At 45.2% G+C, this 22,761-nt stretch overlaps 3 protein-coding genes and 1 long non-coding RNA gene across 4 annotated transcripts in view; 1 reads left to right on the top strand and 3 right to left on the bottom strand.

The window, feature by feature from the left end:
• Window positions 1-22,761, top strand: part of LOC123999100 (neurofibromin-like) — a 67,315-nt gene that overhangs the window by 31,616 nt on the left and 12,938 nt on the right. Inside the window, exons 24-40 of the mRNA XM_046304512.1 lie at window positions 458-574; window positions 699-880; window positions 1,144-1,355; window positions 4,172-4,333; window positions 6,138-6,241; window positions 6,427-6,562; window positions 6,861-6,923; window positions 8,678-8,836; window positions 8,955-9,052; window positions 9,178-9,324; window positions 9,528-9,674; window positions 10,536-10,646; window positions 20,050-20,482; window positions 20,736-21,076; window positions 21,235-21,437; window positions 21,511-21,704; window positions 22,406-22,546. Of these exons, the coding sequence (XP_046160468.1) occupies window positions 458-574; window positions 699-880; window positions 1,144-1,355; window positions 4,172-4,333; window positions 6,138-6,241; window positions 6,427-6,562; window positions 6,861-6,923; window positions 8,678-8,836; window positions 8,955-9,052; window positions 9,178-9,324; window positions 9,528-9,674; window positions 10,536-10,646; window positions 20,050-20,482; window positions 20,736-21,076; window positions 21,235-21,437; window positions 21,511-21,704; window positions 22,406-22,546 (2,950 nt within the window). The remainder of the gene's footprint in view (window positions 1-457; window positions 575-698; window positions 881-1,143; window positions 1,356-4,171; window positions 4,334-6,137; window positions 6,242-6,426; window positions 6,563-6,860; window positions 6,924-8,677; window positions 8,837-8,954; window positions 9,053-9,177; window positions 9,325-9,527; window positions 9,675-10,535; window positions 10,647-20,049; window positions 20,483-20,735; window positions 21,077-21,234; window positions 21,438-21,510; window positions 21,705-22,405; window positions 22,547-22,761) is intronic.
• On the bottom strand, window positions 10,697-11,535 carry LOC123999103. Its single transcript, XR_006832388.1, has 2 exons — window positions 11,398-11,535; window positions 10,697-11,130 (listed from the first exon to the last, which is right to left on the bottom strand). It is a non-coding gene; the product is annotated as an uncharacterized LOC123999103 (long non-coding RNA).
• On the bottom strand, window positions 12,064-15,030 carry LOC123999101 (oligodendrocyte-myelin glycoprotein-like). The gene is made up of 2 exons (XM_046304513.1): window positions 14,717-15,030; window positions 12,064-13,884 (listed from the first exon to the last, which is right to left on the bottom strand). The coding sequence occupies exons 1-2, from the start codon at window positions 14,725-14,727 to the stop codon at window positions 12,549-12,551; spliced, it is 1,347 nt and encodes a 448-aa protein (XP_046160469.1). The 5' UTR covers window positions 14,728-15,030; the 3' UTR covers window positions 12,064-12,548.
• Window positions 15,384-18,551, bottom strand: LOC123999102. Its single transcript, XM_046304515.1, has 2 exons — window positions 18,407-18,551; window positions 15,384-17,479 (listed from the first exon to the last, which is right to left on the bottom strand). The coding sequence occupies exon 2, from the start codon at window positions 17,473-17,475 to the stop codon at window positions 16,618-16,620; it is 858 nt and encodes a 285-aa protein (XP_046160471.1). The 5' UTR covers window positions 17,476-17,479; window positions 18,407-18,551; the 3' UTR covers window positions 15,384-16,617.

The following is a 22,761-nucleotide window of genomic DNA, read 5'->3' as shown; positions in this document are numbered from 1 at the left end:
CCTGTACTAAATTAACCAAATGGCTACCTGTACTAAATTAACCAAATGGCTACCCGGACTATCAGCATTGACCCTTTGACTCTATGCACACACACTGGACTCTACCCACACACTTGCACACTCAATCAGATATATATACACACACACACACACGCTGCTGCTACTCTCTATTATCTATCCTGTTGCCTAGTCACTTTACCCCTACCTATACAGTATGTACATATCTACCTCAATTTCCTAGTACCCCTCCACATAGACTCGGTACTGCTACCCCATGTATATAGCCAAGCTATCATTGCTCATTGTGTATTTATTCCTCATGTTACTTTCTTTGTAATTTTTTTAGTGTATTCTGCGTTGTTGTGAAGTAAGCATTTCACTGTTACTTCGTAAACAACAGGTTTAGACTTGAACTATGAACTATGCTGAACTATGCTTTGTGCTGTGTGATATACAGGGACCTGGACCAGGCCAGTATGGAGGCGGTGGTGTCTCTACTAGCTGGCCTGCCCCTGCAGCCTGAGGAGGGAGACGGAGTGGAACTGATGGAGGCCAAGTCCCAGCTCTTCCTCAAGTACGTCAGCTATCCTCTCTTTACTCACTGTTACTATTGAAGTTCATTACTTATGCAATGTGTCTTACATCATAAAATGTTCTAAAAGATAATGAGTAGAATATCTTTCTCCTTCTCCTCCCAGGTACTTCACCCTGTTCATGAACCTGCTGAATGACTGCAGTGAGGTGGAGGATGATGGGCAGCAGGTGGCAGGGAGGAAGAGGGGCATGTCTCGACGTCTGGCCTCCCTCAGACACTGCACCGTACTGGCCATGTCCAACCTTCTCAACGCCAACGTGGACAGTGGCCTCATGCACTCAATTGGTCAGTCTGGAAACCTAACATATCAACTTATCAGGAATGAGGCTTAGGCTCACTCTTTGGTAGGCTGCTTCATGTTTAAAGTGCTTAACATGCGAAATTAGATGTAATAGTGAATGTGGCTTTAATTGGATCTCTGTTGATTACATCTAGTTCATCATTAGTGTAGGGTCGTTAAAACAATACTTGCCCATGGTCAATGTTCTTTCCTCTTGTCACACTTAGATAAGATTACAATACATGTCTCTCTCTTTCTGTGTGTGTAGGTCTGGGCTACCATAAGGACCTGCAGACGCGAGCCACCTTCATGGAGGTGCTGACTAAGATCCTGCAGCAGGGGACAGAGTTTGACACACTGGCAGAGACGGTGCTTGCTGACCGGTTTGAGAGGCTGGTGGAGCTGGTCACCATGATGGGAGACCAGGGAGAGCTGCCTATTGCCATGGCTCTGGCCAACGTAGTGCCCTGCTCCCAATGGGTATGTACAGTGCCTTGCGAAAGTATTCGGCCCCCTTGAACTTTGCGACCTTTTGCCACATTTCAGGCTTCAAACATAAAGATATACAACTGTATTTTTTTGTGAAGAATCAACAACAAGTGGGACACAATCATGAAGTGAAACGACATTTATTGGATATTTCAAACTTTTTTAACAAATCAAAAACTGAAAAATTGGGCGTGCAAAATTATTCAGCCCCCTTAAGTTAGTACTTTGTAGCGCCACCTTTTGCTGCGATTACAGCTGTAAGTCACTTGGGGTATGTCTATCAGTTTTGCACATCGAGAGACTGAAATGTTTTCCCATTCCTCCTTGCAAAACAGCTTGAGCTCAGTGAGGTTGAATGGAGAGCATTTGTGAACAGCTGTTTTCAGTTCTTTCCACAGATTCTCGATTGGATTCAGGTCTGGACTTTGACTTGTCCATTCTAACACCTGGATATGTTTATTTTTGAACCATTCCATTGTAGATTTTGCTTTATGTTTTGGATCATTGTCTTGTTGGAAGACAAATCTCCGTCCCAGTCTCAGGTCTTTTGCAGACTCCATCAGGTTTTCTTCCAGAATGGTCCTGTATTTGGCTCCATCCATCTTCCCATCAATTTTAACCATCTTTCCTGTCCCTGCTGAAGAAAAGCAGGCCCAAACCATGATGCTGCCACCACCATGTTTGACAGTGGGGATGGTGTGTTCAGGGTGATGGCTGTGTTGCTTTTACGCCAAACATAACGTTTTGCATTGTTGCCAAAAAGTTCAATTTTGGTTTCATCTGACCAGAGCACCTTCTTCCACATGTTTGGTGTGTCTCCCAGGTGGCTTGTGGCAAACTTTACACGACAGTTTTTATGGATATCTTTAAGAAATGGCTTTCTTCTTGCCACTCTTCCATAAAGGCCAGATTTGTGCAATATACGACTGATTGTTGTCCTATGGACAGAGTCTCCCACCTCAGCTGTAGATCTCTGCAGTTCATCCAGAGTGATCATGGGCTTCTTGGCTGCATCGCTGATCAGTCTTCTCCTTGTATGAGCTGAAAGTTTAGAGGGACGGCCAGGTCATGATAGATTTGCAGTGGTCTGATACTCCTTCCATTTCAATATTATCGCTTGCACAGTGCTCCAAAACTACTGTCTTATACACAGTGTAAGGGGATAAGGAACATGTACATAAGGATATATGAATGAGTGATGGTACAGAGCAGCATACAGTAGATGGTATCGAGTACAGTATATACATATGAGATGAGTGTGTAGACAAAGTAAACAAAGTGGCATAGTTAAAGTGGCTAGTGATACATGTGTTACATAAGGATGCAGTCGATGATGTAGAGTACAGTATATACATATGCATATGAGATGAATAATGTAGGGTAAGTAACATTATATAAGGTAGCATTGTTTAAAGTGGCTAGTGATATATTTACATAATTTCCCATCAATTCCCATTATTAAAATGGCTGGAGTTGGGTCAGTGTCAATGACAGTGTGTTGGCAGCAGCCACTCAGTGTTAGTGGTGGCTGTTTAACAGTCTGATGGCCTTGAGATAGAAGCTGTTTTTCAGTCTCTCGGTCCCAGCTTTGATGCACCTGTACTGACCTCGCCTTCTGGATGATAGCGGGGTGAACAGGCAGTGGTTCGGGTGGTTGATGTCCTTGATGATCTTTATGGCCTTCCTGTAACAACGGGTGGTGTAGGTGTCCTGGAGGGCAGGTAGTTTGCCCCCGGTGATGCGTTGTGCAGTCCTCACTACCCTCTGGAGAGCCTTACGGTTGAGGGCGGAGCAGTTGCCGTACCAGGCGGTGATACAGCCCGCCAGGATGCTCTCGATTGTGCATCTGTAGAAGTTTGTGAGTGCTTTTGGTGACAAGCCAAATTTCTTCAGCCTCCTGAGGTTGAATAGGCGCTGCTGCGCCTTCTTCACGACGCTGTCAGTGTGAGTGGACCAATTCAGTTTGTCTGTGATGTGTATGCCGAGGAACTTAAAACTAGCTACCCTCTCCACTACTGTTCCATCGATGTGGATAGGGGGGTGTTCCCTCTGCTGTTTCCTGAAGTCCACAATCATCTCCTTAGTTTTGTTGACGTTGAGTGTGAGGTTATTTTCCTGACACCACACTCCGAGGGCCCTCACCTCTTCCCTGTAGGTGTTCCTTGTTCTTCATGATGCTCTCTGCGCTTTTAACGGACCTCTGAGACGATCACAGTGCAGGTGCATTTATACGGAGACTTGATTACACACAGGTGGATTGTATTTATCATCATTATTCATTTAGGTTAACATTGGATCATTCAGAGATCCTCACTGAACTTCTGGAGAGAGTTTGCTGCACTGAAAGTAAGGGGGCTGAATAATTTTGCACGCCCAATTTTTCAGTTTTTGGTTTGTTAAAAAAGTTTGAAATATCCAATAAATGTCATTCCACTTCATGATTGTGTCCCACTTGTTGTTGATTCTTTACAAAAAAATACAGTTTTATATCTTTATGTTTGAAGCCTGAAATGTGGCAAAAGGTCGCAAAGTTCAAGGGGGCCGAATACTTTCGCAAGGCACTGTAGGCTATTCACCACCCACTGTCCTTTCTCTGGGACCTGAGATCTTTACATTTATATTACACCTGGGGGTGAAAATGGAATAACATTTAAAGCAAATAGTTTTCACACTGTTTTAGCTTATATTACACCACTGTACCACACTGAGATTGTTGAGGTATGAATATGAATGAATGCGCCAGTGTTGCGTAGATTGTAGGTGTCAGAGTGTGAGCTGTGTCAGTAACAATAATTTTCTCCTGTCAGGATGAGCTGGCGCGGGTGCTGGTGACTCTGTTTGACTCACGCCACCTCCTCTACCAGCTGCTGTGGAACATGTTCTCCAAGGAGGTGGAGCTTGCTGACTCCATGCAGACACTTTTCAGAGGAAACAGTCTGGCCAGTAAAATCATGACCTTCTGCTTTAAGGTACACAACATGACATGAAAATGTGGACAAACCTTTTTACGATGCAAAATACCCCTATCTCTGACAAAGGATATGACACACTACAGTTGAATTCAGAAGTTTACATACATTTAGGTTAGAGACATTAAAACTTGTTTTCCCACAAATGTCTTGTTCATTAACAATAGTTTTGGCAAGTTTGTTAGGACATTTACTTTGTGAATGACACAAGTCATTTTTCCAAAAATTGTTTGCAGACAGATTATTTCACTTATAATTCACTGCATCACAATTCCAGTGGGTCAGAAGTTTACATGCACTAAGTTGACTGTGCCTTTAAACAGCTTGGAAAATTCCAGAAAATTATGTCATGGCTTTAGAAGCTTCTGATAGGCTAATTGACATAATTTGAGTGAATTGGCGGTGTACCTGTGGATGTATTTCAAGGCATACCTTCAAACTCAGTGCCTCTTTGCTTGACATCGTGGGAAAATCTAAATAAATCAGCCAAGACCTCAGAAAATAAATTGTAGACCTCCAAGTCTGGTTCATCCTTGGGAGCAATTTCCAAACACCTGAAGGTACCACTTTCATCTGTACAAACAATAGTACTCAAGTATAAACACCATGGGACAACGCAGCCGTCATACTGCTCAGGAAGGAGACGTGTTCTGTCTCCTAGAGATGAACGTACTTTGATGCGAAAAGTGCCACTTAATCCCAGAACAACGGCAAAGGACCTTGTGAAGATGCTGGAGGAAACAGGTACAAAAGTATCTATATCCACAGTAAAACAAGCCCTATATCGACACAACCTGAAAGGCCGCTCAGCAAGGAAGAAGCCACTGCTCCAAAACCACCATAAGAAAGCCAGACTATGGTTTGCAACTGCACATGGGGATAAAGATTGTAATTTTTGAAGAAATATCCTCTGGTCTGATGAAACAAAAATAGATCTGTTTGGCCATAATGACAATCTTTATGTTTGGAGGAAAAAGGGGGAGGCTCGCAAGCCAAAGAACACCATCTCAACTGTGAAGCACGGGGCTTTCAGCATCATGTTGTGGGGGTTCTTTGCTGCAGGAGGGACTGGTGTACTTCACAAAATGGATGACATTATGAGGAAGTAAAATGTGGATATACTGAAGCAGCATCTCAAGACATCAGTCAGGAAGTTAAAGCTTGGTCGCAAATGGGTCTTCCAAATGGACAATGACATACTTCAAAAGTTGTGGCAAAATGGCTTATTAAGGACAACAAAGTCACAGTATTGGAGTAGCCATCACAAAGCCCTGACCTCAATCCCATAGAACATTTCTGGGCAGAATTGAAAAAGCGTGTGTGAGCAAGGAGGCCTACAAACCTGACTCAGTTACACCAGCTCTGTCAGGAGGAATGGGCCAAAATTCACCCAACTTATTGTGGGAAGCTTGTGGAAGGCTACCCAAAATGGTTGTCCCATGATAACCAATTTAAAGGCAATGCTACCAAATTCTAATTGAGTGTATGTAAACTTCTGACCCACTGGGAATGTGAGGAAAGAAATAAAAGCTGATATAAATCATTCTCTCTACGATTATTCTGACATTTCACATTCTTAAAATAAAGTGGTGATCATAACTGACCTAAGACGGGACATTTTTACAAGGGTTAAATGTCAGGAAATGTGAAAAACTCAGTTTAAATGAATTTGGCTAAGGTGTATGTAAACTTCCCGACTTCAACTGTGTGTGGTCTTTGGCTTTCAAATAAGCATGGTGCCTGCTTTCTATAATGTTAGTTTTGAGTGTGTGTGTTTGTGTATCCACCCCTCTGCTGTTTATAGGTGTATGGGGCCACATACCTGCAGAAGCTTCTAGAGCCTCTTCTCAGAGGGGTCATCACCGCCCCAGAGTGGCAGCTCATCAGCTTTGAGGTGGACCCCACCAGGTGCCCTGACCCCTCAGACACAACACATTCACTCATTCACCCACTTTGTTTTCCAGCTGTACTATTTAAACCAAGGCAGCCCCCTCCCTACCATCTTAGATGTATTTTTGCAACATGGAAGCATTGTCCGATGCTCTCTTGCTGTCTCTGGTTTTGACTGGCTGGTTCCATGTCTCCGGCTGCAGGCTGGAGCAGAGTGAGATCCTGGAGGAGAACCAGAGGAACCTGCTGCAGATCACCAAACGCTTCTTCCTGGCCATCATCAACTCCTCCACAGAGTTCCCCCCTCAGCTGCGCAGTGTCTGTCACTGCCTGTTCCAGGTACATATTAGACTGCACACCTCAACTGTCAACTCCAACCCACTCCACAGTCTGTAAACCCCCATCTTAACATACAGGGTTCCATTTATTTGAAGATTTTAACTTTTTCTGTAATTGCCACCATTATGTTTTCACATAATGTCAGGGTGGTTTTTATGAACTAGGTAAATGTACATCAAAAGGTAAGGTTTGCACTTTTGTGCGGTGTCTGTATATGAATGTAGAAGTATTTGTGCAGTGCATGTTTGTGGTGTGTGTGTTTGCCGTGACCTTTTTTGTGCCCATCTCTGTTCTGTAGGCAACTTGCCACTCTCTACTGAATAAAGCCACAGTTAAAGAGAAAAAGGAAAGCAAAAAAGCAGTAAGTTCAGAGAATGTTCTCCCTGGCCACTGTTGAAAGAAAGGGAAGGTCATTCACCCTCTTGCTGTTCTATCACCTTAAACTACTTTATACTCCTGTCCTCCTTACAATCCTCACCTGAAATCCCACTACTAATACTTTTACTTTCAAATTAGTTAATATGGATTTTAATGTACGCTCACCTCAAACAAACTCTTGGCATTGGTGAAACTGCACTGCTGTTACTGGTTGGTGTTGAAAGGAGTTTGGGGGTCGATGACAACGGGCTCATGTTGCAGATGGTCAAGGAGCACTTTGGCACATAGTTGTGCTGTGCGACTCAGGATCCTGGGATCCACTCTACTTTTTTGAAAGCTCTCATGGAATTTGGAACTAAGGGTGTTGGGCAAACACGAGCCACCAGAATAGCATCAATGCACCTTGGCATAGGTTCTACAACTGTCTGGAACTCTATTGGAGGGAAGCGACACCATTCTTCCATGATTATTTCCATCATTTGGTGTTTTGTTGTTGTCGATGGAAAACAATGTCTCAGGCACCGCTGCAGAATCTCCCAGAAGTGTTCAATTGGGTTGAGATCTGGTGACTTGACACATACACATTTGTTTTACTCTCCTTGTGGGAACCAAAAAATGTATTCCTATTCAAAATCCTGTTTTCGAGAACCCTTAACCAAACCCAGGATTTCCCAAACTCTGTCCTGGTAACCCCAAGGGTACACTTTCTGTTTGCCCTAGCACTACACATCTGATTCAAATAACCCACTAATCATCAAGCTTTTATCATTTTGAATCAGCTCTATTGTGCTAGGGCAAAAAACTAAACGTGGTGTTGAAAGGAGTTTGGGGGTCGACGATAACGGGCTCATGTTGCAGATGGTCAAGGAGCACTTTGGCACATAGTTGTGCTGTGCGACTCAGGATCCTGGGATCCACTCCACTTTTTTGAAAGCTCTCATGGAATGTGGAACTCTTGTGAAGTCCTAAGGCTTTCTCTGCAATTCATTACTAGCTAAGTTTCGCAGTGCAGAAATACCTCCACACCTTCAGTTCTCTCTCCTGCATTTACCGTATCTGTAATCTGCAGCCTATTGTTGTGCATCCATCCATGATGTCATATTGGCATGATGGTCAAAATTGCTAGCGGTAAATATCCTGTGTTGGTGGCACTGGGTAAGCTGTGGAGGCCTGGTAATTGGCTGACCTTTCAAAGCACTCTAATACTGCAGGTCATTAATGACAGCTTGTCTTATTCCAGCAGCAATGAAATAAGACTTCATGAGGTTGCATTATCTTACAGCCTAGTAAATTCCACTGCTGCAGTATCCCTTTTGAAACACACGTGTGTTACAAGCGATACCATTTTCGTATGCGGACATGCAGAGCGTTTGATCAATTTAGGACATTGATTTAATTGAACATCGCCCAGTGTTTTTGTTCAGAAGCGTACAGTATCACGTCTACCCTAGTAGTTAGGACTGGTCTAAGATTCTCCTCTCCCCCTTTTCAAGATTCCCAGGTACCTTGCTTTCCTTTTAATCTCTTAACTCAGTTTTGAAGCGGGCCTAGCGTTGTGAATGTGGTTTGGAGGTGATGATGTGGCCATCTTGTCCTCTAGACTGTGGAATACTTTGTCTCCCTCCCCACTCTCCTCACTGCACTCTTTCTACCCTTCTATCTTCTCCAACCCATGTCCTCGCCTCCTCCCTCTCTCTAACAATGTTGTTACCATCCCTCCAACACCCTCACACACAGGTGGTCAGCCAGCGTTTCCCCCAGAACAGCATAGGGGCGGTGGGCAGTGCCATGTTCCTCCGTTTCATCAACCCTGCCATAGTGTCTCCCTATGAGGCAGGCATCCTGGATAAGAAACCTCCTCCCAGGATTGAGAGGGGCCTTAAGCTCATGTCCAAGGTAAGAGGACAGGACACCCAGGCCACATGTATACAAAGCTGATATGTCTTAATAATATGCTATATTATATTTGAGGATCTGGCCTTGTTGTTAATATGGTTTGAATGTTCTTTTACAGATCCAGCAGAGCATTGCCAACCATGTTGTATTCACCAAAGAGGAGCACATGAGGCCTTTTAATGACTTTGTCAAAAGCAACTTTGATGCAGCTAGAAGGTATGATAACATAATGATATCTTACCTCTCTGAGAATACATTGATATGTATTGGATGTTTTCACCTGATACTAATTACCCTAGCAGGTGTAGATAAATCTTGTTCCTTTGACCTATGTGTTGTAGGTTTTTCCTGGACATCGCATCAGACTGCCCTGCCAGTGACTCCGTCAACCACAGCCTGTCCTTCATCAGTGATGGCAACGTTCTGGCCCTGCACCGGCTGCTGTGGAACAACCAGGAAAAGATAGGACAGTACCTCTCTAGCAACAGGTGAGTGGGCGGAATGGAACATGTATGGCTTAGCTGTTACAAGAGATAAGTAAGATGTTTCACACAACCCAGATCTCTAGAATAAACAACGGCCCATCTCACAGGAGGTTGTGTTTGATACTACTGTAGACCTCTGTACTTCCTGCATGTGGCAGATGTGTATCAAAGAGTAGATTATTCCTAACGTTGTTGTTCTTCATCAGGGATCATAAAGCAGTGGGAAGACGGCCTTTTGACAAGATGGCCACCCTCCTGGCCTACCTGGGGCCCCCAGAGCACAAACCTGTGGCTGACACCCACTGGTCCAGCCTCAACCTCACCAGCTCCAAGTTCGAGGAGTTTATGACAAGGTACATACATCAAGTTACTATTAATTACATACAGGTAACTGCCCAAACAAAGGAAACGTCAACATAGTGGCTTAATAGGGCATTGGGCCAGAACAGCTTCAATGCACATAGATTCTACATGTGTCTGGAACTCTATTGGTGAGATGTGGCACCGAAATTCCTTAATTTGTTGTTTTGTTGATGGAGGTGTAAAATCTGTCTCAGGCGCCGCTCTAGAATTTCCCATAATTGGGAGAAGATTGAGTTGAGATCTGGGGACTTGAGACACACACATTTGTTTTACTATCCTTGTGGGGACCAAAACACACACACACACTTTAACCTCCCTATGCTCCTTTGAGACCCCTCTTTCAAAGTCACTGAGATCTCTTCTAGTCACAGTAGCCAAAATAATGGGCAGCTGGGCGTTTTTATACATGGGTAGGCATTTTCATACCCTAAGCATTGGATGTTATAATTGCTTAATTTACTCAGGATCCACACCTGTGTGGAAGCACCTGCTTTTAATATACACTGAGTGTACAAACATTAATATCACCATCCTAATATTGAGTTGCTCCCCCCTCCTTTTGCCCTCAGAACTAACAAGGTATTAACAAGTGACATCAATAAGGGATCATAGCTTTCACCTGGATTCACCTGGTCAGTCTGTCATGGAAGGAACAGGTGTCCATAATGTTTTGTACACTCGGTGTACTTTGTATCCCTTATTTACTCAAGCATTTCCTTTATTTCAGCAGTTACCTGTAGATCTCACAAAGCAGTCTCATAAAACAGGATATGAAAGCATCTGAGGCAGAGGTTGTTTTAGTGGTACTCTGAAAGTATTTCCCTGTCTTGATCCTGCTCCTGCTCCCTCAGACACCAGGTACATGAGAAAGATGAGTTCAAAGCCCTGAAGACCCTCAACATCTTCTACCAGGCTGGCACCTCCAAGAACGGCAACCCGGTCTTCTACTACATCACACGCAGGTGAGGCCTGCAGACTGTCACATTTCAACAGAAAGTCACAGAACGCTGTGTTCACTTTATCATGATGCATTTATTCAGAAACATAGTTGTTTTAACATGTGTTCTATATTTTATTGTAGTAGATAACAAAATGTTTTTTAGAAAGTGTCCAAGGTGTACAGGTCATCGTGGTCTTCCTTAGGGTGAGAATATATGTAGTTAAAGCATAGTTGGACATCCCAGATCGAGGGAGTGCATGGTGAATACAGCTGCCTTGCTGCCATCAGAGAGTAGCTATCTGCTGCAGGAGAGTGGGGGACAGAGCCAGGAGCATGAGGCCAATCCCCCACAGAGAGGAGAGTGGGGGAGAGGAGTTGGTGCTGCTGCCCGTGGAATTGGTGCTGTTGGCTCCGATCACAGTCCCATGTTGAGCCAGGAAGACAATGGCCATCACAACCATTTGCAGCACACCACTACGAACATGCATTCTCTTTCTGTGGTCAAACTGCCAATGTAGACATAAGACAACCAACATGCCACAGTCACCAGTATGCCAGGTAGAACAGCATTTTTTTTACACTCTTTCATTTGTAAATCTAGTACATTTCTCATGAGCTGTTTTCCATTTTAAAGCCGTATTCTAGTATTCTAAGTAAGTTAACCTTAGTAAACTGATTTGATCGATGAATGCCAGCAAATTGATCTCAATAAACATCTGATCAATTATAACAACAATGGGACCACCAACACCATTCAAAGATCTGCCACTTACCGGATATTATAAACCCTCTCAGCTTCAGTGGTGATGATTTGTGAAGAGCCAACCGTTTGGGAGGAGGTATTTTATGGCACCTGGCTAATGACATCATTATAGTTGACTGTAGGCATTGGCAACTCACCACAACGGGGGTGGCCGGTGTTTCTGTTTCGCTGTACCCATGGAAAATCACATAACTGTTTGTTTCCAAGTCTCTAGCGGAGATCCGCCCATCAACATTCTCTCACTCTCTCTCACACGTGGGTGAACACTCTCTCACACACACACATACACTCACACTCACACACACCACACAAGTATTTGTGGATGTGATTGAGTGATGTAGCCTGCTGTGGTGCCAGTAGGAAACATAAAGGTACAGTATGGTGCCACCTGCTGCTGAGTTACGGTCATAGCCTCTAAATTGTTGTGAAAGAATCAATGTGTGTGTGTGAGGATATATATATCCTATGTGAAGACTCAATAGCGCTCTCATTGATTAACTCAAGTTGAATTGAAGAACCACCAGGGTACTGCCAGCTGCCATTAGCAACTAAATTATCCTGTGTGCGATTTTAAAATAATTGCTTCAAAGACCTACATCTGGTGTATTAGAAGTAATGACTGGAACCATGTTTGTCTTCAAAACATTTTTTATTTACACAAAGATTGACCACGAAGATGACAATTTTTCTGTTCACTATAATGGGGGATCCTGTTTTCTGCTAACAATGCCTGAAGCGCACGAGGCTCAATGAGAGGGGGCAGTCATTCTTGCTTGAGAAATTGCTCTTTGCTTAGAAGCTATTTTTGAACAATTTAATTGAAAACAATCACTCTAAGGTTTTTAATTATTATCCAGAAATGATTTGATATTGAGATAAAAATGGCTGCTTTGGACCTTTGAGTATTCAAAGATGATGATGAAAACAGAGTTATGCAGATAGTGAGTACTCAAGTATTTGTTCAGTATCCCAATAATGATACTGGCCATATAGTATATTGTTATTGATTAAAGTAATGCAGAAGAGTTCATTTAAGTGTCTTACAGTATTCAAAATGGAAGAAAACAACAAAGTTGGTTTCATGATACTCATTTGTGTGTGTTTGTGCAGTTGTATGTCTGACAAGGACATTACTCCAACTACAGACATTTCCTTCAATTTTCAGAGGACATACTGGGTGTGAGTCAGGAAGAACCACAGGTTCAGTAGGAGTGGGAGTGTAGACCTGGGGCTGGGGGCTGGGCTGGTGTTTCGTACCGGGGAGCCACCCTGGTTAGGCCTCTTGACACTCCTGGTGCGGAGGGTGGCTGTTCTCCTTGTGATGGTAGAGGGGTTGTCAGTGGTATAGAAGCTGTCAGTAGTAAATGCAGTGTCTGTTAGGAAGGGGTCGTCTGTGCTTGTCAAGCTGTTTTCTGTGTGGGACCTGTCAGTGGGCAGGGTGGAAATGGCTAGAGGGGTGGAGGTGAACTGGTGTTGGTCTGTGAAGAGGCCGTGGTCCTCTGATCCACTGGGGCGTCCTGGGGCTTTCCTGCTGTGGAGCTGGGTGTTGAGCAGGGCAGACTCTGACAGATACCAAGGCCACCTGGTGAGGGCCTCTGGAGGAGGAGGGTGGCTCCGCTCCTCCTGAGTACTAGCAGCCAGGGGAGGCTGAGTGTAGGAGGCAAAGTGCCACCCTCCAGTCCTGGCCAGGGGATGCTCTCCACAGACAGAGTGAGTGTGGCAGGGGCAGCCCAGCACGCGGGTGGAGGTGTGCTTGAGCCAGGCCAGCAGGTGGGTGATGTTGGTCTGGTGCTCACAGGCCCAGGGGTTGTCCCCCAGGGAGAGGAGCCGTAGGCTGCCCAGCTGGCTGAAGGCCCTGGGACCCACAGAGGAGAAGCGGTTGGAGTGCAGGTAGAAGGTGGTCAGCCTGAACAGCCGTGCCAGAGTGCCAGGCAGCATCTGCACCAGGGAGTTGTGGGAAAGGTCCACTGTCTCCAGGCTGGCAGGCATGTTGGTAGGCACGGTCCAGAAGCGGTTGTGGCTGAGGTTGAGCAGGCGCAGACTGGTCAGGGTGTTGTTGATGAACACGGCCCGTTCCAGCTTGTTATTGGACAGGTCGAGGACCCGCAGGTTCCACTGGTAGGCTGTGTCGTTCTTGTCCAGCAAGTTGATGCCGTTGGCTGCAATGTGGAGCTCCCACAGGGCTCTGGGCAGAGCGGTGGGCAGGCGGACCAGCCTGTTGTGGGACAGGTCCAGAGTGCGGAGGTGGACAAAGGTACTCAGCTGGCTGTCCAGGTCGTGGATGCGGTTGTGAGACAGGTTGAGGGAGTGCAGGTTGTGCTGCAGGCCCAGGGGCAGAGTCCTCAGGCCCCTCCAGGAACAGTCCACCTCCCTGTGGCTGTGGTTACAGGTGCACATTGGGGGGCAGACAGCCAGGGCCTGGAGACCCAGCAGCATCAACAGCCATAGCACGGCCACACAGTGGGGAGGGACGCTGGGGGGCATCAGTAGCACACGCCTTGAAACACAGGGGAAACACCTGGATAAATTAGTTACAAACATGATAGCAAGCCCACTATTAGCTAGGCTACATATCAAAGCAGTAACATGTATTAGTAAAAGCTTATAGTCCACAGAGGTAGTAGACAAAGAGCACGGTGAATGATATGCAGATTGAGACTATCCTCTCTGCACCAGTAGTGGAGGAGAGGCTGTGTTACTGCAGTGAGCTGTGCTGAACACACTGGAGACAACGGTTAAGATCTCATTTTCTCCCGTTCTGCTCCACCCTCACCCTCTTTCTCCCCCCATGGAGGCTCCCTAACATCTCGTCACAGTGCTGCAGATGTGCCTTCTCCAGCATGATTATGCATACAATCGAGTATGTGAGTAGGGTTTAAACGTTTGAAATTAAACCCTACAGTCAGTCCTATTTATTGAGGAAGGGAGCCTCCCTAGCAACAGACTAGTGGGCAGTGTGATGCTTTGACTAGAATGGCTTGTTGTCTGTTTTGAAGAGGATGTTCTGATTGGCTTGAGCTATTAGTCTGTAGAGGATACCTTTTAGAAGATGTTTGTACATCACTTGAGGCAGGGAGTTGTTCCTACTAGAACGTGCTGAATAGATTGGTTCTGTTAATGACTAAGGAGAGGACTGGGACACTGGCCAGTCCCGCAGCAAGCGGAGTCAGAGAAATGATGCACAGGGAGCAGTGCAAAGATTCAATTACTGTAGCATCATAGTGTGTGTGTGTGTGTGTGTGTGTGTGTGTGTGTGTGTGTGTGTGTGTGTGTGTGTGTGTGTGTGTGTGTGTGTGTGTGTGTGTGTGTGTGTGAGAGAATAGACTCACCTTTTCCTCATCTTTGCATTCCAGTCACTTCTCTCCTCTCTATGGTCCTCAGCCCAAGGCTGCTTTCTATCCTCTGTCTCCTAAAACACTGGAGTGGCAGCTGCTTTGCTGAAGAGGGATTTTCTTCTCTTTTTTTCCTCATTCACCGTTTTTAATGACCTCTTTCCTACCTTCTGAGACTGTTCTGTTCCCCCTTGTTTTGTCCTTGATCCCTTTTGTTTTCCTCTGAAGGATGGACCATTAAGAGTATATGTCTCTTAGTCTGCCCTTTTAGGTCCAGTGATGCAGGTAGCATTAAACTGTATAAGCTCCTACTGCTTCAGCATCCACTGCAGGCTCTGCATTAGCACTGTGTGTGTGTGTGTGTGTGTGTTAGGGAGGGAGGTAGAGGGGAAAGTGGGAGGGGTGTAGGAGAGGAGTAGGGATGCAGTGCAGAGCGGCCCTTAGCTACTGATGGCGAGGAGCGCAGGGGGGGGGGCTGCTGACTCCAATGTTTCATAATCACTATCATTCAAAGAAATGTCTTCAATCTCTCTCTCCCCCAACACCATCCTCTTTCCATGTATCTGGATTTAGCTAGGACTGTCAATCAAAATCCACTGACTCAATGCACCACGGAAGGGAATTTATTTTCTGGCACAAAGATGTTCTTCATATTTTACTATAATAGTTATGTACCCCCTGTACGTATTGCAGTAATGGATAACATTTGACTTTTGGTTTGAAATTGTTAGTAGTCAGTATTATGCCCTCTTCACGGACAACCCGTTTTAGACTTGACATGCAGTACATCCACACGTTCATCATGTTGTCAGCCGTAAGTAGATGAATAAATATCTGAGAGGATAAAACGGATCGGTGGCGGTGTAGCAGTTTTGAATGTGGTATTATGCTGCTTTGTTGTAGTTCCCCTCTCTGGTCAGTGAAAACAGGTGGTACTGCCTCACAGACACACTGCTTACTAATGCCCAGCCTTGCTCTCCCCCTCTCTGTAATTCATCCACATTCACACTCACATGCAATTAGCTGTCTCTCAGACACACTGTAGCAGAGAAACACTCAGGAAGTGTCCTAATTCTTTATTGTTTCAAAGGCTTGGAAACGGAAGGGCAGATAAAGCTAGAGCAGAAACATTTGAACTCTTCTTTACTGTTTCAAAGGCTTGGAAAGGGAAGGGCAGATAAAGCTAGAGCAGAAACATTTGAACTCTTCTTTACTGTTTCAAAGGCTTGGAAACGGAAGGGCAGATAAAGCTAGAGCAGAAACATTTGAACTCTTCTTTACTGTTTCGAAAACACCAAGGAAGTGATGTTGACTTGTAGGAAAACATTGTGGGAGTGTTTCTGGAAGAGGTTTGTGGCTTAAACAGTTCCTTTAAATGGTCTACTTAAGCTGATACTACAGTTTAGTGCTGGTTGGTTCTGTTTTGTCATTTTGCAGAATTTAGAATGTCTAAAAATGGAGAAGTGAGGGAAATGGCAGATGAATTGTGACAACAAGCAAGCTGTGATACAACCACTAGACCAAACAGGAGTCATTTCCTCTTATCAGTGACACTGATGATGGCTATACATTTGAACTTATAACCATTTTTGTTACACAAATACAAATTCATACAAATATTAAAAATTCACATGATATTCAACTTCTTGTGGTACATTAATTTGTATAGACATGGTCATAATGGTAATTATTTCATTATTTCAAGTTTTGAATGAGAATGCGAGCATAAAATACAAAACCACACAATCACTCTAAGCAAACACTCAGTGCAAAAGCAAATCTCTTTACAGCATGCCAATAGAAGCTGTCGTATAAAACTGTGCTGTTCCCATCATCTGAGGACAGTTTGACCAGTGGTTTGAGCTTGTTTCTGGTCCAAGGTCACCATGTGAGAGCCCTCACCCCACCACCACCACAACCTCGCTAGAGGCTTGTGATTGGGGAGAGACTGCTGTGGCTGTGGGGTCAGAGGGCTCTGCAGGCTGTTTGGTGGTGGTAGTGACTGGGCTCCCCTGGCTAGGGTTTGCAGCTGCTGCCACCCCATTTTCCGTGGCTTCCTTCTTTTCCTTCTTGGGTGTATCTTTCGCCATCTCATTTTCCCCTTGCCCCTTGTCTGTCTTGCCGTTCTCCCCCTCCTGGGTCTGTCTGAGCTCTGCCATCATCAGGCTGGTCTCACCGGGCTCAGAGTCAGGCCTCTCCTTGGTCCTCTGGCCAGTGCCCCAGTACCCAGTACCACTCACCAGGTCTATGTTGCTGCGGGTGGGGCGGCTGCTGATGCGGGGCTGGCGCTTCAGGCAGCACACATGGCATGACAGCACCACTGTGGAGACTAGCAGGATGGCACACAGGACCACCAGGGCACCTGTCACAATCAGCAGGATGGTGGCCTCCTTCTTATCCAACAGAAAGTCAGAGCTGCGGCAGGGGCTGAACGTGGGGCTGGTTTTGGCCTTAAGTGGAGGGTAGGCACTAGGTTTGGTGTTGGCTCTGGATGGTGTGTTGTTGGTGTTCACTGGGCTATTGGTTCCAGATGTTTCTCTGGTGTTGAGGGTAGCTGGTGTTGTTGATTCTGACTGAAAATGTGTTGAACTGTTAAATTGTGTTAAATGTGTAGTTCCAGAAGGTCCCATGGTTGCGTTATGGTTAGCCCCAGCTCCCTTTTCAGTTTCATTTTTCATTTTACCGTCATTAGCAAGTACTGATGTTCCCATGAGTACCACACAGTACAGCAAGAGGCAGACCTGGGAGCCATTCATATTTCTATGGGAAAAGGGGGAAAAAGAGATCATAGTGAGGTTTACTGGTGACCATCAGTAAGTATTATAGCATCTCAAGTTCTGCTTTTTCTTACACATTGAGTTCCTATGTGGTTTCATGTGAGTGTCAGTTTCCATACTGTCTGATGTCATTTTATCAGCAGTCTGAGATCTGAGTGACAAAGATGATTGGTATTAATCTGAGATTTAAAATATCTTGATTAATTGAATTAGCTTCCTTGTTAAACCATTTATTCATTTGTTTTGCCCAGAATGCATTTGAGAGTTGATGATCAATATTCACTTCCAATTTGCACCAGTACATTAAAAAAAAAAATGTAAAAACTGCCTTTGCTGAACAATTCATCAAATGGCCACCCGGACTATTTTCATTGACCACCCCTTTGTTTTTACACTGCTGCTACTTCTGTTTATTATCTGTACATAATCACTTTACCCTTACCTTCATGTGCAAATGACCTCGACTAACCTGTACCCCGCACATTGACTCGGTACCCCCTGTATATGGCCTCATTTATTGTTTTTATTGTGTTACTTAATTTAAAAAAACAAACATTTAGTAAATATTTTCTTAACTGCATTGTTGTTTTAAGGTCTTGGAAGTAAGCATTCCACGGGAAGGTCTACACACCTGTTGTATTTGGCACATTGTGACAAATACAATTTTATTTATGATCTCCCAGAAATTTAAATCAAGCGATTTTGGTCAATATAATCTGGAATTTATAATTTATGTGTATGATGTACAAAATCTCAAGACTGAATCTCCTTGATCTCAAAATAATACACTACAAAAAAACACTTCCCTCAGGGATACTTATCCTTCAGTTCAACGCCGTACCATCCACCCTGTGAAGGTAGACTATTTTCAAACTTAGTTTATTTCTTTGAATATGTTGATATCACTTACCTTGATGGAGTTGATCAGTCTGTGTGTGGTACTTCCTAACACGAGGGAATCCAGGCAGAAATTCAAAAAGCCCAGCCGTATGTGTGACCAGTTTCAGAAATGAGAAATGCCTATGAGAAGAGAGGTGTGAAAGATGCCCTCGACGTCAGCATGCTCATTCAGTAATGACCAGTTTCCTGTTCCTCTCTCACTTCTCACTTCACTTCTCCTAGTTACTTGATTTCCTGTGTGATGTTTAGCTTGGTCACTCAGAGGGGTAGCACTATGGCACTCTCCACGGGATTGGGAGAAAGCGGATGTTTCCATTTTTCAGGGATCCAATATTTTCAACCAAATTTCTGTTTCCCCTGAAAAACAGATGTGGGGACTACGATCAGGTGTCTTTTTACGCCTACGATGTTAGGTTAGCACTATGGTACAGTAGTACTATGGTACAGTAGTACTATGGTACAGTAGTACTATGGTACAGTAGCACTATGGTACAGTAGTACTATGGTTAGCACTATGGTACAGTAGTACTATGGTTAGCACTATGGTACAGTAGTACTATGGTTAGCACTATGGTACAGTAGTACTATGGTTAGCACTATGGTACAGTAGTACTATGGTTAGCACTATGGTACAGTAGTACTATGGTTAGCACTATGGTACAGTAGTACTATGGTTAGCACTATGGTACAGTAGTACTATGGTTAGCACTATGGTACAGTAGTACTATGGTTAGCACTATGGTACAGTAGTACTATGGTACAGTAGTACTATGGTACAGTAGTACTATGGTTAGCACTATGGTACAGTGGCTGTTCCACTGGATGTCATTTGTAAGTCGCTCTGGATAAGAGCGTCTGCTAAATGACTTAAATGTAAATGTAAATGTTAGCACTATGGTACAGTAGTACTATGGTTAGCACTATGGTAGAGTAGTACTATGGTTAGCACTATGGTACAGTAGTACTATGGTTAGCACTATGGTACAGTAGTACTATGGTTAGCACTATGGTACAGTAGTACTATGGTTAGCACTATGGTACAGTAGTACTATGGTTAGCACTATGGTACAGTAGTACTATGGTTAGCACTATGGTACAGTAGTACTATGGTTAGCACTATGGTACAGTAGTACTATGGTTAGCACTATGGTACAGTAGTACTATGGTTAGCACTATGGTACAGTAGTACTATGGTACAGTAGTACTATGGTACAGTAGTACTATGGTTAGCACTATGGTACAGTGGCTGTTCCACTGGATGTCATTTGTAAGTCGCTCTGGATAAGAGCGTCTGCTAAATGACTTAAATGTAAATGTAAATGTTAGCACTATGGTACAGTAGTACTATGGTTAGCACTATGGTAGAGTAGTACTATGGTTAGCACTATGGTACAGTAGTACTATGGTTAGCACTATGGTACAGTAGTACTATGGTTAGCACTATGGTACAGTAGTACTATGGTTAGCACTATGGTACAGTAGTACTATGGTTAGCACTATGGTACAGTAGTACTATGGTTAGCACTATGGTACACTATGGTTAACACATGCTGGCTGTCTGCTTATTAGCCCACACTATTCAATTTACAAGGACTTAAAAATGCTTCTGTGATGTCCCTTTCTGCCTCCCCCTCTCACTCCTCACCCTCCCAGATTTAAGACTGGCCAGATCAACGGTGATCTCCTCATCTACCACGTGCTGCTGACCCTGAAGCCCTACTACGCCAAGCCCTATGAGATCGTTGTGGACCTGACCCACGCCGGACCCAGCAACCGCTTCAAGACCGACTTCCTGTCCAAGTGGTTCGTGGTGTTCCCGGGCTTCGCCTACGAGAATGTGGCGGCCATCTACATCTACAACTGCAACACGTGGGTGAGGGAGTACACCAAGTATCACGAGAGGTTGCTGACAGGCCTGAAGGGGAGCAAGAAGCTGCTGTTCATTGACTCCCCAGCGCGGCTAGCGGAGCACGTGGAGCCTGACCAGCAGAAGCTGCCGGCAGCCACGCTAGCCCTGGAGGAGGACCTCAAGGTGTTCCACAACGCCCTCAAACTGGCCCACAAGGATACCAAGGTCTCCATCAAGGTTAGGACATGAGGGAGTCAGTAGATTCAGAATGCAATGTGTTTCCTACATATTCTTTGGGCTGTAGGACATCATTGAAAGTAAGTCAGACACAGACAAGAATGACAGGAATGGCTGAGACAGATTGAATCATTGTCCCCAGGAGGCATATGCGGTCTGGAGTCAGGAGCGTCAACGTTTTTGAACAATGTTACCATTTTGTGTGCCAGCTAGCATAGTAACTCCCTCTCAATGTCTCTGTTTCTGTACCCAGGTGGGTTCCACAGCGGTCCAGGTGACGTCAGCAGAGCGGACCCGGGTCCTGGGCCAGTCGGTCTTCCTGAATGACATCTACTACGCCTCGGAGATCGAGGAGATCTGCCTGGTGGACGAGAACCAGTTCACCCTGACCATTGCCAACCAGGGCACACCGCTCACCTTCATGCACCAGGAGTGTGAGGCCATCGTCCACTCCATCATCCACATCAGGACGCGCTGGGAGCTGTCCCAGCCAGACTCCATCCCCCAGCACACCAAGATCAGGCCCAAAGATGTGCCAGGCACCCTGCTCAACATCGCCCTGCTCAACCTGGGCAGCTCTGACCCCAGCCTCAGGTCAGACACAGCTGAGGAAAATAGTCATACATGTTTAGATTTTGGTGGGACTATGAGAGCTGACAGTCTTCTTAGGGATATTTGAATCATACATGGATTATGCTTACTAATGACCTTTTTATTCTCCTTCCCTCTCTCTCTCGGTCTGCTGTGTGCAGGTCTGCAGCCTACAACCTGCTGTGTGCCTTAACCTGCACCTTCAACCTGAAGATAGAAGGCCAGTTGCTGGAGACCTCAGGGCTGTGTATCCCTGCCAACAACACGCTTTTCATAGTGTCCATCAGCAAGACGCTGGCTGCCAACGAACCCCACCTCACCCTGGAGTTCCTGGAGGAGTGCATTTCTGGCTTCAGCAAATCCAGTCAGTATTCTTGTTCCTGCCCTCCACACACACACGCACACACACGTTGTAACATTCTCTCTGATGTGTGTAGGTATTGAGCTGAAGCACCTGTGTCTGGAGTACATGACCCCCTGGCTGCTCAACCTGGTGAGGTTCTGTAAGCACAACGACGACGCCAAGCGCCAGCGGGTCACTGCCATCCTGGACAAGCTCATCACCATGACCATCAACGAGAAGCAGATGTACCCCTCTATCCAGGCTAAGATCTGGGGTAGTCTGGGACAGGTGGGGATCTCTCTTCTCGGCTCTCAGTGTGGGTGTTGGCCCATATATCAGCCAACCAGTATATTGGATGTTATTGAGCCCGTACAGTACTCGTCCATCAGCCCAGTCTGCTGTTATTGAGGCCGTACAGTACTCGTCCACCAGCCCAGTCTGCTGTTATTGAGGCCGTACAGTACTCGTCCATCAGGCCAGTCTGCTGTTATTGTGGCCATACAGTACTCGTCCACCAGCCCAGTCTGCTGTTATTGAGGCCGTACAGTACTCGTCCATCAGCCCAGTCTGCTGTTATTGAGGCCGTACAGTACTCGTCCATCAGGCCAGTCTGCTGTTGGCTTTATTTTACTGCTGATTTAGGATCTGGGAAATGGCTGAAGGATTCAGTGGACTCACTGTTCAGGATGTTATAGAGGCCTTATCAGATATTATGAGAGTGTGTTATCCCCTTATGTATAATAGGTATAATAACTCTCTTTGTCAGCGTCCCTGTACTTTTCAGATCGCAACCAGTTATCATGCTAGCCACCTGAAAATCATGAAAAACGTATCTTTGCGTGTTAGTGTAGAGCGGGAAGTTGTGGTCTGACTGAAAAAGATGCTGGCTTTCTTAAATAGAAATTACTTGAGACAAATACGCTAGTTAGTAATGGAGGGGAATTTATTTAGTCTCTGAGCTGAGGTCCTGTTGTATCCTTGTTCTGTAGATAACGGACCTGTTGGACGTGGTGTTGGACAGCTTCATCAAGACCAGCGCTACAGGAGGCCTGGGATCCATCAAGGCTGAGGTGATGGCCGACACGGCTGTGGCTCTGGCCTCAGGGAACGTCAAGTTGGTGTCCAGCAAGGTGAGCAACGCACACATAAACATCAGGAATTACTACTGTGGCTATTCCCTTCACAGGTTGAACCCTTCACAGGCTATTCCCTTCAAAGGTTGATTCTGTGACTTGAGTCTAGACAAGGATATCTGCTTCAAGAATATCTGCTGCAAGCATCAATACAGATCCACTACAGATGAATAAATGATTTCTGGATGTCCGTTTTCCTATCAAATGCCATG

Source organism: Oncorhynchus gorbuscha, linkage group LG16, assembly GCF_021184085.1.
Source record: "Oncorhynchus gorbuscha isolate QuinsamMale2020 ecotype Even-year linkage group LG16, OgorEven_v1.0, whole genome shotgun sequence".
Taxonomy (NCBI): Eukaryota; Metazoa; Chordata; class Actinopteri; order Salmoniformes; family Salmonidae; genus Oncorhynchus; species Oncorhynchus gorbuscha.
The sequence above is the reverse complement of the archived record's forward strand: the minus strand, read 5'-3'. Positions and strand labels throughout refer to the sequence as shown.